General features: G+C 44.1%; 1 protein-coding gene across 4 annotated transcripts in view; it reads left to right on the top strand.

The window, feature by feature from the left end:
- ATOSA (atos homolog A) overlaps nt 1–16,876 on the top strand; it is a 481,732-nt gene that overhangs the window by 83,333 nt on the left and 381,523 nt on the right. Inside the window, exon 1 of one of the 4 annotated variants that reach the window (XM_078684848.1) lies at nt 1,055–1,220. The exons of the other annotated variants lie outside the window; for them this stretch is intronic. Within the exon in view, the coding sequence (XP_078540974.1) occupies nt 1,187–1,220 (34 nt within the window). The 5' untranslated portion in view covers nt 1,055–1,186. Of the gene's footprint in view, nt 1–1,054; nt 1,221–16,876 lie in introns of those variants that run through there. 4 annotated transcript variants of the gene reach the window in all.

The raw sequence follows: 16,876 nt of genomic DNA, 5'->3' as shown, positions 1-16,876 counted from the left end.
TTAGCAAAGGCTGGCTCTGGCAACCAATTACACAGAACAGATTTACTGCCTTATTTCTCATTGTTGCCATATTCTTACTGGCACAGCTTAAAATTTTTTTAATATTTAAGTTGAGGCCCAGATTTTGCATCGGGTTTGCGTCAACATTTTGCCTCAACACCAATGCAAAATCTAATTTGTTATTAAATATTGTAAGTGCTCAAATGTACTCATGACAGACCTGCTAAACATATGTGAGGTCTTAAGATCGGATGGCACTTTCTGCGAGGGCATGGGTTGTGAAGCCACATGCAGTGTCCTGTGGTGTGATGTTGCATATTGTGATGTTATACCCATTCTGCCTAACTTAGTGAGCCCCCCCTTTTTTTTTTTTTTTTAGGACTTGAGGCCTTGTTTAGTATAAAAGTTGCGTTTTGCTAAAAGTTGATTTAAGTTTCCAGAAGACTGTATATGTGACACTAAAAGAAAGGTATACAGCACATAGCTAAACCAAGCGCTAGATATACCGGCATCATATTGTGAACAATTTCCCCCCCACCCTCCCTAGTGCCAACCAATTCCCTCAGAGTGGGAGGACGTGACTATAATTTACCTGTCTCCTATTTCTCATATTCAGTGGAGATTTTATAAATTGTAATTTTTCATATCTGGAAATCTCCATGGATAGTTTCAAGTTGTTTTCCTAAACTGCAGAACTCTTTCAAACATGATCTGGACTTTTAAACCTATGTAAATAAACGTCTGACGGTTCCAAGGCAATACTTTGGGTTGCTTTCATACATTGTATGTAAAAACCGATAAATCTGCGCGTTTTTATCGGCTGCTGTTGAGTTCTACTGCTTGTGCTATTTTTTCTTAAATTGCTCAAACACAGCTGAGTTCACAAGCACAGAAAGAGAAAACCTGATACTACTGCCAAACAGACAGGAAATTGTAGTAGACCTTGCAAGCAGGGAAGCGTTGAACCACGCCTACCGCCCAATCAGCTGTCCGGGCTGTTGCTATGTGCGCTCTACTCTGCCTTCTTTGTACAGTAGACAGAAGAAATGCACTGCACGGAAAGACGGGCTGTGCACCGAAAGCATAATGTTTTTGTCTAACCGCTGCAGCCATCTGGATTCATCCGAGAAAAACCCCGCAGCTTTTTTACAACCGAGGCTCGGCTTCCTAACACAGGGATTTCAGTATGATTTACAGTGGAGACACAAGACTGCAGAAAGGTGTGTTTTGAAGGAAGTTCATGTTACCCTTATTTTCCAGTCTTTTCAGTGTCCAGTAATGTAGCGGTATTTGTTAGGGATAACATATTTTAAAAGTGTGAATTTAGTTTCAACGGAGACGGCATAAATAATGTAGCTTTGTATTTTTCTTCATGCCCAGTACCAAACAATACACCTCCTGTATTCCAGTCTAGAGGCTAAGATTACTGTGTATACAAATGCAGTGTTGTCAAAGTTGTTTTTTTGTAGAATTAGTTATTTGTAAAAGTCGAAGGATACACAATTTAATCTTTCATTGCTACATTTGCCGTACTCTGCTAATTTGATCGTTTCGAGCAGGCCTATGTTGTCGTGTTTGTTGACACCTGTAATGTATGCTCAGATTTGTTACATATCATAAGATGTAAAACGGAATCAAGTTGAGCATCATTTTCATAATTCTTTTGCACACATCCCAGAGAAGTCCTGTTTTATGAAAATAAAGTCTGTGCCATCGTGTTATGATGGACTTGGATGGAAGCCTGTTTGTTGACTATAAACCAGAAACAAAGGCCCCACTATTTGGTTTAATTGTTTTAGTATTGTGTGCATCGAAAGATCACTCAAGCACCACAGCAATTGAAATTCACTTGAAACAAATGTCAGCTGCTGGCATAAACTTAAAATTAAGTGGTGATGTGTTTAAATAGGTCGTTGGCTTCCACTGTATCAAAAAGGAAACGCAGTTCTCGAATCGATATGCAACATTTCCACTTGAATCACTATTTATTATATTGGTGCAGCTCCAAGGATCATTGCTGTGTGTTTTATTGCATTTCACAGTATGGGAGCAGTATGTTGGTATTTGTTGTTAAATAAAGCTGCTGTTGGAAAACATCTACAGTTGGAGTTGTAATCAGCCTATTCCTGTTTTTTGACCTGCATGGCTGTTATGCCATCATTCATGGTTAACATATTTCCTACAGTACTTTTTAAAGAGGATTTATGACAGGCTCCTATAATCATTGCTTATTTTGCTTCATAACCTTCAGCAGTTGGCTTGAGACCTTGACAGTCACATCTTGGAGTATTTCAGTCTCGTGTTTTTATTTGTATTGGATATTTGTTTGTGTCCTTTCGCCTTCATTGTCATGCCTTAAGGGCTGTTTTATAGACTGACAAAAGCAGCTGAAAAACATGCATCAGAATGAAAGCAACTCTTCTATGTCTGTAGTATCCATTTTTCAGATGCTTTTGTCTGGGCTCGCCCCTCTACAAACACAAGCATTAGTAAAGCGTTCATTCGACCCCACCAGCTCAGACAACATCATGTTATTGTTTTCTTAACCCACTCTTTTGTGTAGCGTGAGGTCCTGGAAATACTGCTTTTGTTAACAAGTGCTTATTGCCAGGGCACCACGCGGGTGGACGGCATCCCCCCCCACCGCGGGTGGACGGCATCCCCCCACTTATTTTACCGGGAGCCCGGTAACTGGAGCAAACCGAGCCACACATTCACTTTTTGGCCTCTCTGGGGCGAGATTGGAGCTCATTCAGAATGCTGCTCATGCGCTGGCTTCTCTGATGCAATCGCATCTAAGGGGTGAGCGAGGGGAGGTAATGAGCCTGATGGTGCAAGCCACCTTTCGTGAAGTCACTTCATGTCGTGACGTCAGTTTCCCCCCACTTCTTTTTTTAGGACTTGTGCCTTGCTTCTTACTACTAGGATGCCTTTAGTTTACCGACAAACTAGAACTGTCATTCAGGGACGTAACACAGGCCCCCTCGGTGCGGGGGGGTGGGGGGGAGCGAGCTGCAGGGGGCACCCCCCTCAGTACAGTACTCAGACCTGAGCCCTCTGGATAAAATCCAGAGCTAGGGGTCCCTCCGTGTACATTGCAGGGGGGGCCTTAAACTTATGTCACACCACTGCTGTCATTGCTAAAGATATGCCACATGTCTCATTGGAAACATGAGATCTAGACTGGTGTGCTGTTTTGTAATAATGGTCTCTTTGCAAAAAATGTATTGAAGTTGTGGTCTGTGCCGAAAAGATGGCATGTAGTCCAGGGCACTGTTCGTCTTTGATTTAGCTTCTTGAGTGCAGGTGAACACTAAGCAGTTGTACTATTACACATACTTTTGTACCACTAAACATACTTTGAAGATTTTCATCACAGGATAAAATGTAGGAAAATAGAACGGATGCTTAAGGAATTGCTACCTTGCATGACTTCAACTTGAATACAGAGCTTGATGACCACACTTCTGTATCTTTGTGGCAAACTGTGTCATATGTTACAGCACAAGAAAGCAAGACATGCCCACTTAGATAAAGAGAAAGCATGAACCGGGAGATGAGAAGATAAAGGTTAGGAGAGAGAACAGTGAAAAATATAATACAACCTCTGTAATAATTACACTTTTCGATTTAGGTCAGCCTTGTCATTACTCGGTTTACATTTACATTTCCTCTCCTCGCCTCTATCTACTCTTCCTATCATCTTCCCCTTTCTTCAATCCCCACACATTGTTTCACTGTTCTCTCTCCTAACCTTTATCTTCTCATCTCCCGGTTTATGCTTTCTCTTTATCTAAGTGGGGTTGTATGATGGTACAACGCATTCCGTGGTAACGCATGCCTTTACCTCGCGTGCGTTACAATATTTTTACGCCAATTTTCGTTGTAAATTCATGCATGGTAAGGGCATACTCTTGGTAAAGTTTATTCCCCCACCCCTAAACCCTTCTTACAAATACCCCTTCCCTGCCCTTAACCCTAGAATCGGACCCTGCGTTTTTTTTAAATCTAAATTTCCCCTTACCTCTCCACGTCGTCTCGTCTGTCGTCTCTTCTCCATGATCTTCCTTGTTGACGTTGCACATCGTAGGAAACTGAAGTGTCTTTTCATTTCCTCTAACAAGGTTGATTGCCTCCATGATCGTGACTATCGGGTGCGTTTTTTCGGGGGGGAGACCCCCTAAGCCCCCTTTTCTTCTCTTGCGTATTTTTTTTTGGGGGGGGGGGAGACCCCCAACCCGTTTTTTTTATTTTAACCTTTACCACACAGGCCCTTACTACGTATCTTGTAGTAAAGGTATGCGTGGTAAAGGCTATTCGTGCTAACCACGCATGCTTTGTAATGCATGCATGGTTAATGTTATGTGTGGAAACGGCCGCGTTGTAGTGGCCGTTTCCCTATTGGAGATTGATGAGGAGAAATACAAGAAGGAGAGGGTGAGCAGAGTGGAAGAGAAGCCACGCAAGGAGAGCAAATTAAGGAAAAAGTAATAGGCGAGTGATAGAGAAGATTATTAAAACTCACTCTTCTCGCCTCCGTCTCAAGAAGAGAGCAGTACTAGAAGTGGAATAAACAAAATGGATTCTTTTATATAAAGTTGACAACGAGAGAGGAAAACAAGGGAGAAGGGGAGTAATGTGTGATGGAAGCGGGGTAAATCAGGAGGTGGGGGAAAAACTTTGACAGTAGAGTGAAGGAAAAATGACGAGATGAACAGGATGGCTGAAGAAGAACAAATTAAAATGCTTTAGCACAGAGAGGCGGAATGGATTGTGGAAATTTTAGAACAAATTACCAACTGAATTAGTGGGGAATTAGTAAAGGGAAATATTAAATTAACTTGTGCGGTGGACATGTTAGTCCATTATTTGCATTGAAAAGGAATAGCGGAGGGACAAAAGAGCAAAGGATCGAGAGTTTAAAAAAATAAATATATGTAATATATATATTTTTTTTCTCTGAGGAGTTCATAGCAGTCGGAGGGGTTTGGTATGAGTAAAGGGGAGGTGGACAGGAGAGTGAAGGAAAAAATGACAAAAGAGATGAACAGGATGGCTGAAAAAGTACAAAATAAAATGCTTTAGCACAGAGAGGCGAAATGGATTGTGGAAAGTTTAGAACAAATTACAAGGAGAGAGAAGGTGAGGAGATGGAACTAGTAATTCCAGGTTATTATTATTAATATTATTATTATTTTTACATAAAATAAACATTTTTATGTGTGGCTTGTTCTTTTATTGTTTTAGAGTCCATTTTGCTTAGTACACCCTAATTGGAAAAAGCAATACTTTGTCTTTGTTTTAAATTTTATGAAGATCGTTGTTTACATGGTAAGTGAAGAAACGCGATGTGCTCGAACGCGTATCTTCTACAGTAAGTAGGGCTGTAGGCAGACGCACTCACTACTTTTGCAAGATTCACATGCTTAGCATTTGTCGAATTACATACAGTCATACCTCAGCTGGCTACCAACATTTTATTTATTTGGCTCATGAAGTATTTCTTTTCTTAATCAACAGGCCTCACTTTTTGTTAGCTATTGAGAATTTTGCATTCTGTATACCCCTCTCGATTGCCTCTCTAGATGAAAAGGTCACTGGTCAGCGGGGTGCCTGGCATTTGCTCATCTCTGAAGATGGTGTATAGGGTATTTATTTAATGCATTTTGTTACGGGTGTCATTTATCTCGTAGCTGCCTCATATTGTGTCAAGTGGAAGGACGTGAATATTGCAATTTCAAGGGTGGGTGATATTTGAGACTTATCTCTGTGCGCAGTGATGCAGCACTTTATAATAATTGTAATTACATTTATATAGTGCTTACTACTTATTTATGAAAAACAAACCCAGGCAATTTGAGGTAACGGGTTTTTAGGAACCCGTTTGGTGCCAGGGGATAACACCCGAAGACCTCTGAGTTCTCCCTGTTCCGGACCACAGAAACACGGAGTCTTCTAGTCGCAGTCAGAGATCAAGTTTTATTGGCAGCTACCAAGTAACAGGTGTCCTAGAAGCACGACAAACACGGGTCATGTGTTCTCAGGAGACTGTTCGTTTTTACAGAACCAGCCTTCTCCTTATATACAGAAATAATAGCTGCAAGCAAGAATTCTTGAGTTTATGATATAGCTATACACATATTTCTACAATAATACAAAAGAGCGAAGTCATGTAGGCAAGCCCGTATTTTAGATATCCAATTCGTGATAGATTACCTAGCCAGGCCCGGAACTCCCATCAGATATCGGTGAAACCCCAATAAAAGAAGGCACCTCCTAGTCATAAAACTGGCCATAAACAGGGAGCGTGGACAGGTGTGTATGTGAGTAGAAAACATGATCTGTATGCGGTGAATGGTTTGTGGTATGTTGTGCATTGATGCTATCGTGTTCGGCCACTGGGCGAGGAGCTTCCCAAACAGGTTTGGCTGGAGGCAAGGGAGTCAGTTGGGACAGGTCAGGGGGGAGTCAGGGAAGGTGGACGTGTCCTTTTAGATCAAGCTCGACCTTTAATTGACTTATCATGAGGGCAAGACACAAGATGGATACCGTTTACAAAATGGAGTCTGAGGGGTCGGGACGGAAACTACGATTCAGGGGTGTTAGCATACCTCGATCATGACGCAAATGCATAGGAATGATGTCCTAATCATTATCGGTTCGTCAACACAAAATTCGTCATGGTACGTTGATGTTTCGGGACACGGGTATTGGACCTCGATACCGGGACAACGGTAGGGTCCAGAATTTCAGAACCACAGACCCTCCTTTTGCCCTCATATAAGGCAATAATTCATGTTAATCCGAGTCTAAATCTGTATGAAGGAATTCGTGGAGATGCTGCTGTAGCATCATTCTGTTGCTCAGTTCGTCCCTTGACACAGGCTTCCGTACACATGAGGTAGCACAGAGGCCACATAGTGCAGGAGCGCACTGTACACACAGGCAGAACATAAACAGAAGTGCTAAGATCATCCCAATGAAGATCAGTGTTTTCCATCCCCTGGTAGCGATCAGTTCCCAGAACCACCCTAGTAAGGACCAGTCCCCTTTTTCTACGTGAAGGGAACCAGATATCTCGTGTAGCTTAGAGATGGCCTGGTACACTGTCGGTGCGTTATCAGGGATGAAAATGCAACAACTGGATTGGATCACTCTACACACACCACCACGATCGGCGAGTATGATATCTAGGGCAACTCGGTTCTGAAGGGTCATAAGTCGATCCGACTGAAGTTCGGTCGTCAAATTGCCAAGGGCTCCGGCCGTTGTAATCACGGCGGATTCAACTATCCTCGATAACTGGCGAATATTCCTGCTGTTCACCATAGGCCCCCAAAATGGCAGAAAACCCTTTGCGAAATCAGCGAATTCCTGACCCGCGGTGTCGTCTTTACTCACGACACCTCTAGCTGTCCTTGTCCGATGGTAATCTGCTCTGGCCGTGTAGGTGGGAGGCAGCAGAAATGAGATAACACATGTACCTGAGAAGTCGGGGGGCAACCAGGTGTAGGCTTGGTCATGGCAGACGAAATACGTGCCTTTGGCTGCTAATAGTATAGGGGAAGTTCGGGAAGCGAACACATAGGTTTCCGTGCATATACTCTTTCCTAATTGTGCTTTGGGATCCCTGCCTATACCTTGTAAACATAAGTGACCTCGGTTGGGTACTATCCAAACTGGGCGGGATTTCTTTGCTGTCTGGCTCTTACTCAGGTAAACCCCATATTTAGTTACGTTCCAACGAGTGTACGGAGTGAGTTCATCTTTGGGAATCGTAAGATACGTGTCGAACTCTCTACTCCTATTTCTTATCCCTGCTACTAGTGCCTTGTTACTGGAATCACTCTCAGTAGAACGGGTCGGGTATGGTTCTAGGGCGAATAGGAACATGGTCTGGAAAGCCCACAGAGAACCATAATAACTGAATGGCAGGATGAAGTATGGGATACCCTTATCCGTTGTGTGTGGCATGAGTCCACATATCCAACAGTTCGATGTGTTCATTATGGAATGGTGTTGGTGTAGAAGTTGAATGAATGAGTTATTTACAAATTCGAGTCTTCTGGCAGACTCGTGTTCAGGTAGAGGGTGAAAGAAGTGTGGAGAGATAGTAGGAGGAGGCGGTGGCCGGGTGTCATTTGAAAAAGTAACTTGGAATACGAATAGAGTATAACCAGTCAAAAACATCGTTATGCTACACAACATTAAAATACATGTTATCAAAAACCTTCTTTTGGCCAGTACAGTGCATAGTTGTCTTTCAATGTTTGTGAATCTGGTAGGTCTCTTTACCCTAGGAAACTCCATCCTCTAGTTGCTGCCCGCGGTGGTAGGTTGGTTCTGCCAGGGAGTGCGCTCTGTTCAGTCCGGGGTAACTCCCTTGGACCAACCAGAACCGTTGACCTAGACGTCCCCAGTTGCACTCCCCAGACTTCAACCGCGACCCTAGCAGCAGAACCGAATGGCGGTTCGAAAATCAAAAATGAGCAAGTTTCCTGAGAGTGAGAGAGCTGAAAAATCAAAAATAGTTCTTGGGGGAAGGGAAATCACATTGGTTTGCTTTTTATTAGTCTCTTTGTCTTGACCTTAGATTATATTGTTGTTTCCCAGGTACGGTGTGGTCTTCAAACAATGTCTTAGGTTCTGAAGTGTCCAACTGCATTGACGGTGGCACAAGTCCTTGTAAAATATGATCACTCTCCTTTTCGGTACCAGTTTCTTTTAAACGTGCATCGCTGAAAGGGATGAAGCGAGGTATGGATTCTGTCTCGGAGTCGGCAATTCCTTCGTTGACCCACCGGTCGTATGGAAGGGACAGAGGGACCCGTTTACAATGGGTCCCGTGCACCCAGTTCTTTTTGCCTTCCACCCGAACAGCTGATCTCGTGGAAAGAAGTACCAGGTACGGTCCGGTCCACCTCGGCTGTCCGTTGTTTGTGCGCTGGAAATTCCGCACCAAGACCCACGTGCCGGGTTCGATGGAGTGACCTGGATCGTCAGAGGCTGGCGGAGAGGAGCTGTGAACCTGTTGGTGTAAAACACGCAATTTAGTTGTCAATTCGCACAAATAGTCAAGCAGTACGGGGTGCTCTATTTCGCTGAGTTTCTTTTGCCTTGGCACGCCCCAGACGTTGGCTGGGCGACCAAACACTATCTCATGGGGGTTAAGTCCTAACCTGGAATGGACAGTCATTCTGGTTGACAAGAGTGCTAGGGGCAAGGCGTCAGGCCATTTAAGACCTGTACAGGCTTGGATCTTGGCTAATTTGAGCTTTAAAGTGCCATTGTAGCATTCTACTAATCCAGCCGATTGGGGGTGATTCGCAGAGTGCAACTTTTGGTGTATGCCTAAACACTCACACACTCTCTTCATCACGCGTCCTACGAATTCACTTCCATTATCACTCCAGACGATTCTAGGCATGCCGAATCTCGGGAAGAACTCTTTGACAAGGGCTTTGGCAGTTGACAAGGCAGTATTGTCCTTAAGGGGGTATGCTTCCACCCACCTGGAGAAAGCGTAAACAACAACGAGCACATACTTCAGATTGTTGCATCTCTCCATGTGAATGAAATCGAGCTGCAAAACCTCGAACGGATACGTTGGAGGCGCAAAAGGATACGTTGGAGGCGCAAAATGACCAACTGGAGTTGGGGTTCCCCTACCGGGATTGTACTTTAAACACACCATACAGTTTCTGACCACATTCTCTGCATATTTCGGGATATTGCTATTTTGCCATACTGGGGCCAATACTTTACAGATTCCTTTCGAACTGATGTGCGCAAATCCATGAGCCATTGTTACTACTGCAAGTACATAGGCGTTAGGTAATAGCCATCGCTGGTGTTCTGACAATTCGACCCAACAACCATTCGCATCTAACCTACCCTTACTTTCTCTCCATTCATTCACCTCTTTCTCAGTTGCCTCGGCTTGTATAGATTTCACGCTTTCGATGGTGTCCTCACACATTCCCACATCAGTAATCCATCTAGCGGGACCTACAACATACATCCGACTCATTGTGTTCCTTGCAGTCTCTTTCGCAACCTCGTCTGCAAATGCATTCCCGCGGCCAACATCATCCTGAATCTTTTTGTGTGCACTGCATTTTACAATTGCAACTTGTAGTGGCAAGGTCAGTGACTCGAGGAGTTCATTAACTAACTGACCATGTTGTATCTTTGCACCATGTGACGTAAGAAACCCACGTTCACGCCACAATCTCCCAAAACTGTGAGCAACACCAAAGGCGTATTGGCTGTCAGTGTACACATTCACTCGCTTTCCTTTCGCTAACACACATGCTCTGGTAAGCGCAATTAGCTCTGCAGCTTGTGCAGAATTATGGGAAATGCGCGCGGTCTCTATAATGGTGTGTAATGTCGTTACGGCATATGCTGCAGTCGTATCACCATTCGGCAGCTTGAAACATGAACCATCAACCCATAAAGTATCGTTGCATTCAGGAAGGGGAGTGTCCTGTAAGTCTACTCTCCCTTTTGTCTCTTCTTCTGTCCTAAAACAGCAGTCATGGTTATCAATCTTGTCTGTTTCTGTCGGAATGGGTAATACCATTGCGGGATTCAGTGTATCGCACCTCTTTATGTGGATGTGACTTGCTAGCAGTGTAAGTTCGTAACTGGATAGTCGAGCGCTAGTAAGGTGTTGTGTCTTCGTCCTGTGTAGTAAAATGTCTACTGCATGCGGAACCATAACGATCAGAGTATTATTCATGACTAATCCAGCGGATTGTCGGATGCAGACAGCTGCTGCGGCGGTAGCCCTCAGACAACTTGGTAGGGCTTTAGCCACAGGGTTTTAGAGTTGCCGAAAAATACGCGCATGGGCGCTGTTTGTCCCCAAAGTGTTGTGTTAAAACTGATAATGCACAACCTTCCTTCTCATGGACATATAATGTAAAAGGCTTACTGTAGTTGGGGTTTCCCAACACAGGAGCCGAACATAATGCATCACGCAACTTGTGGAAACTCGTCTGGCAATCTTCAGACCAAGGCATAGGATTTGGCGTGTCTTTGCAGAGTAGTGCCAGCAAGGGTTTAGCTAGTAGTGAGAAATTCGGTATCCATTGTCTACAGTACGATGTAATGCCCAAGAAGGCTCGAACCTCTCTCTGTGTCCTGGGGGCACTCAGTTCTGCAATTGCCTGTATTCTTTCTGGTGTCGGTCTCCTTCCCTCCTTCGACAAGATGTGACCTAAGTAGGTTACTTCTTGTCGGCAAAATTGTATTTTGGAAAGAGAGACTTTGTGCTTCATGTCACATAAGTTACGTAATAATGATAACGTAGCTTTCTTGCAAATCTCTTCAGTGTCTGCAGCGATCAGCAGATCGTCTACGTACTGAATCAGAGTTGAACCATTCGGTAGAATAATCGTGTCTAGTTGTGTTTTCAGGGCCTGACTGAATATTGATGGGCTTCCGCAGTAGCCTTGAGGAGCGCACTTGAAGCGGAAGCTTCGTCCTCCTAAATTGAATCCAAAAATATCTCTACTCTCCTCGGCAATCGGGATGCTGAAGAAAGCGTTCTTCAGGTCGATCACCGACAACCAATTTGCTGAAGCTGGAACCATCGTCAATAAAGCAGTAATGTCGGGGACAACTGGAAACTGTGGGATAACTATCTTGTTCACTTCTCTGAGGTCGATCACGAACCTGTACACAAGCGGTTGTAAAGGATCAGTACGCTTTAAGACGGGCAGAACTGGACTGTTACAAACATTTCCTGTTGTTTCTTCGATGACGTCTTTATCAATCAGGTCATAAACAATCGTCAATAATGCATTTTCGCATTCGCTAGATATTTTGTATTGGGGAATACGTGGCAACCTAACGTTGGCTTTCAATATTATGACATACGGTGCTATCTCCAAACGACCTACATCATTAGAGCCATTAGCCCAAAGTATATCAGGAAGTGATGACAATTCAGTCGGAATATTGTCCTTTGACAAATACATTGGAGAAATGACTTTCTTACCTAAAGTAAGTTGTACTCCCAAGGGGGAACAGTACAAAGTCGCATATAACCTTTTTAGCAAATCCAAACCTAACAAATTTTCACCGCAACCTGTTGTAAGAATGAGGGGTGCTTCTAATTCGCACGGGCCAATAGAAAGAGATATAGGACTGGAGATCGGGTTTCTAACAGGGGCGCCAGAGAAACCTACTGAAACATTCATTTCGCCAGACAAAGGTGCGCCAGGAAGTTTCGAGTGCATGATAGAACTTTTTGTACCACTAGTATCCAGCAGAAATGGCTCTGACACTCCTGAGGTAATTACCTTGATATAAGGTCCATTCTGATCTACTGGAACTGAAACGACTCCCTCTCTTTGTCCATGGCTATCCTAGCAATCGTTACCCTCATTTTCGTGTTCGGTGTAATAGTCGTCAGCATAGTACTGAGCTGACCTGGACGACGCATTATTCTGTTGGTCAAAGCTGTTCATCGAATTCTGAGGCGGAAAAGAAGTTGTATTCTGTGTGAAATTTCCACGGCCCCTACCTCTAGGGGCATGTTGAACACCTCTTCCCCTTACACCTGAAGCACCGCTCGAACGTCGCGCAAGAGCCGGACAATTACCTTTAAAGTGACCCTCTTCTTTGCAATACACACATTGATTCGGGCCATAAGCAATACGCTGATGGGAAAACTCGTTTCCTTGCGCGTTTCTCGAATACTGCTGTTGTTGTTGGTAGTTGGGCTGACTAGTCGTACGAGGCGGATAGGCTTGCTGGAGAAGAACTTTAGTTTTTAAATCTTTTGTCTTTTTGTCGACTTTATCTAGCTCGTCTTTGCGCCTATTTTCATAGTACTGGGCTGTAGCTAAAATTTGCGCTGATGTAGAGACAGCCCAAGCACTCTCTGAATCTTTCAGTTTATTACACAGTTCAGGGATTAAATTATGTACGAATTTGTCTACAAACAATCTTTGACCACCCTCGGTAGCCATATCCTGACCACTATGATCGGTGAAAGTCTCCTCAAATCTTGTGAAAAAGTCAGACACATTCTCATCTTTCTTCTGCCTGCACGCAGATAGCTTGTCCCAGTTTACGCGTACTTCAGGCATTATCGTTTTCATGTACGCGATAATTCTACCGGGAAGTTCAGCTATTAACGGCTCAGGTTTAGAACCACCAATTTGTCTAGCATCTATAGCGGCAATGTTCGCCCATGAGTCACCTAGTTCTTGGTCATGGTTCGTATGACGTATTTTGCTCCATAGAGGATGTGGAACAATGTTCCCAAACAACATGTCTATATCCGCTAAATTCATTATACATGAGCTTGCAGTTTGTGATAACTCCTTATAATACCCAGTCTGGTTTTTACGAGGATCAGGAAGTGTCTGCTTGAGTGCTAAGACATCGGATCTTTTCCAGGGGACATGTACCCATACACGCTGGAAATGAGGCAGAATTGGTGGATTCGCATTCGCATCACCTTCCCTCCAAACCGGAGGAACCTCTCTCATGGGGTACTGTCTCGCTCTTTTCCCGCCTGGTGCATCGTCTTCGTGACATGATCTAGAGACGTTTCCCTTACTCCTATAAGAGAGCAATAACTCTATCGCTTTCTCAACATCTGCACCTATAATCATACCTTCATAGAACTTAAAGCGTGTACGCCATAGTTCGTTCATTGTGTATTTGGGATCATTCGTCTTCACATCTTCGCCCAGATATACACACATTTCTTCAAATACGTATCTCTGAGTGGGTGCATTCCATTGACGGAAAACTTCCATAACAGACTGAACATCATATCTAACAGTATCCGTAATCCATTGGCGTGTTAGTTCATTCAGCACTTTTCTTTCCTCGTAATCAGGCAGTTGACTACGTAACTGTCTATCTTCTGTTTTAGGGGTCGTTTTAGGCGACCCGAAGAAAGGTGAAAGCAGACCAGTGACGGTACCTGTCACTCTTTGTCTAATAGAAGGAGAACCTTGCGGAGGAGCAAGTGCATCGGAAAAAACAGGCTGAGGCAAAGAAGAAGTAGAGGCAATAGCAGAGGAGGTTGAAGTAGTAGTAGACGTAGTATCATAGACAATAGCTGGAGCTGTAGGCAAAGTCGCAGAAGTAGATGGAGTATGTAGCAAAGATGGCGGCCCTTGAGAAGGCTGCGCCGGAGAAGTAGAAACCAGCTGAAGAGGAGTTGGCGTTCGTGCAAGAGCTGGGTTACGTGTGCCGGGGCGCGGTATAGTAAAATGCTTTGGCGTTGTAGTAGCGTCTAACGCATACGGTGGAGGTGAGCTTAATAAGTGGGACATTAATGGATCTTTCTCGGATCTCTCCTCTTGACCTTGTCCCTTATTTGGTAACATCGGGTAGCATTTATCTACTGCTAGTTTCTTGCTCCTAAGTATTTGTTCGCTTTCTTGCTCTTCCTCGTTATCCCTGTATGCAACGGCAGCTTGCACCATTGACATACCTCTTTTATTCCTTTTTGCTAATTTTATTTCTTTCTGTTTGGCTTCTTTGCGCCATAAGCGGAAAGAGTCAAACATCGCCGGCCGGGCTTTTCTCTTAAATAATTTGACCTCTAGGTTATCTAATATTTCTGAGTCGAAACTACCATATTGGGGCCATTATAAAACACCATCCTTGCGGGTGTATTTTATCCACACTTCATTATATGTGATAGGACCTACGCCGTGCTTTACATAGAGCTCATATGTTGGAGTTCCAATCGGAGGAACCGGACCGGAATCCTCTAATCGGGAGTCCTTACTATAACCAAGACAAAACAAGTTTCCAAGTCTGCTAAAACCAGGCATCTTTGCTCACTAGTCTAGCTTCAAACTTCAAAGGATTATCTGTTACGATATTTCTCGTGAATACACAAGTCCTTCGGCTTTGGGGCTTGCAAGTACCAAATCAAAGCGTATCTCAAGGATACCAAAAACTAAGGACTGGGAGACGCTCCACTTATACTTAACTGAAGTATTTGAAGATCGGTGACGTCGCTAGAAGACTCGTCTATCGTTTCGCTCTACCAAGGATCACTGGGTCCAAAACAAGGCGATAGTCAGGGCAGCAGTCCTTCGTAGCCGTCGGGACGCGGGGAACCTCGCAGCAAAGACCTTCGGAACCACGTCGACATACAGGGGTCGCTGAAGTGGCTGGCCGTCCTCTGGAATTTTCACACGAAGCTCCTCACGAACATCTGGCTTGGACCGTCGCCGCTTGATACCGCCCCGAGTTGGGCGCCAACTGAGGTAACGGGTTTTTAGGAACCCGTTTGGTGCCAGGGGATAACACCCGAAGACCTCGGAGTTCTCCCTGTTCCGGACCACAGAAACACGGAGTCTTCTAGTCGCAGTCGGAGATCAAGTTTTATTGGCAGCTACCAAGTAACCGGTGTCCTAGAAGCACGACAAACACGGGTCATGTGTTCTCAGGAGACTGTTCGTTTTTACAGAACCAGCCTTCTCCTTATATACAGAAATAATAGCTGCGAGCAAGAATTCTTGAGTTTATGATATGGCTATACACATATTTCTACAATAATACAAAAGAGCGAAGTCATGTAGGCAAGCCCGTATTTTAGATGTCCAATTCGTGATAGATTACCTAGCCAGGCCCAGAACTCCCATCAGATATCGGTGAAACCCCAATAAAAGAAGGCACCTCCTAGTCATAAAACTGGCCATAAACAGGGAGCGTGGACAGGTGTGTATGTGTGTAGAAAGCATGATCTGTATGCAGTGAATGGTTTGTGGTATGTTGTGCATTGATGCTATCGTGTTTGGCCACTGGGCGAGGAGCTGCCCAAACAGGTTTGGCTGGAGGCAAGGGAGTCAGTTGGGACAGGTCAGGGGGGAGTCAGGGAAGGTGGACGTGTCCTTTTAGATCAAGCTCGACCTTTAATTGACTTATCATGAGGGCAAGACACAAGATGGATACCGTTTACAAAATGGAGTCTGAGGGGTCGGGACGGAAACTACGATTCAGGGGTGTTAGCATACCTCGATCATGACGCAAATGCATAGGAATGATGTCCTAATCATTATCGGTTCGTCGACACAAAATTCGTCATGGTACGTTGATGTTTCGGGACATGGGTATTGGACCTCGATACCGGGACAACGGTAGGGTCCAGAATTTCAGAACCACAAATTCAAAGATTACTGGCAAAGTTCAAGTAACAAGGTAATAATGCGACACTGTATTAGTACAGAAAAGTCAATTTAATAAATTTGATAAGTGTCATGAAAATATTCATTGACATAATGGCTAGTTAAAAAACAATAAAAAGGATTTCTTTCAATCCATGTGCAAAATATATAAATGCTTTTATATAGGTGGTATTCCCAATGGTACAGGGAGGAGATGGTTTCCGTCTACGCGTTTCGACACGTTGAATGTGTCTTCATCAGGACAATACCATCTTGATGCTTTATTAATGAAGAAAGAAACTTGATGACGGGTCCAAACAGGATCTCTGAGTACGGCCTTGATCTATAAATACGGCCTCTCTATTTGTATACGGCTTGCGATATGGCTTCTTAAATGATAATTACACTCCGTGTTTCAAAATGTGGTATCCGGGTTTGCCATAGTGTGCCGAAAAAGGTGATGAAGTTGTCGATAACTGGGTTTGAATTGGTTTCCGATTCCCAAGTAGAACGCGTTGCACAAATCCGGTGTGCAAAGGCAAAGTTGGGTGTTCTTTGTCGGAATAAAGGCTCTGTTTGTATCCAAATACTGAAAGTACGTGTGGTTAAAGCCGACTACTATAGGTGCGTTGGATGTAACGGAGCCCGTGGCTTTTCAATCGAAGCACAAGAGGACTGGAAGTCCAGACTGTCTGCATTCGGAGGCGCGTAGGTTGTAACAA

This window comes from Lissotriton helveticus, chromosome 3_2 (assembly GCF_964261635.1).
Source record: "Lissotriton helveticus chromosome 3_2, aLisHel1.1, whole genome shotgun sequence".
NCBI classification, from domain to species: Eukaryota; Metazoa; Chordata; class Amphibia; order Caudata; family Salamandridae; genus Lissotriton; species Lissotriton helveticus.
Note: the sequence above shows the minus strand (reverse complement) of the source record. Positions and strands in the feature narration are given on the sequence as shown.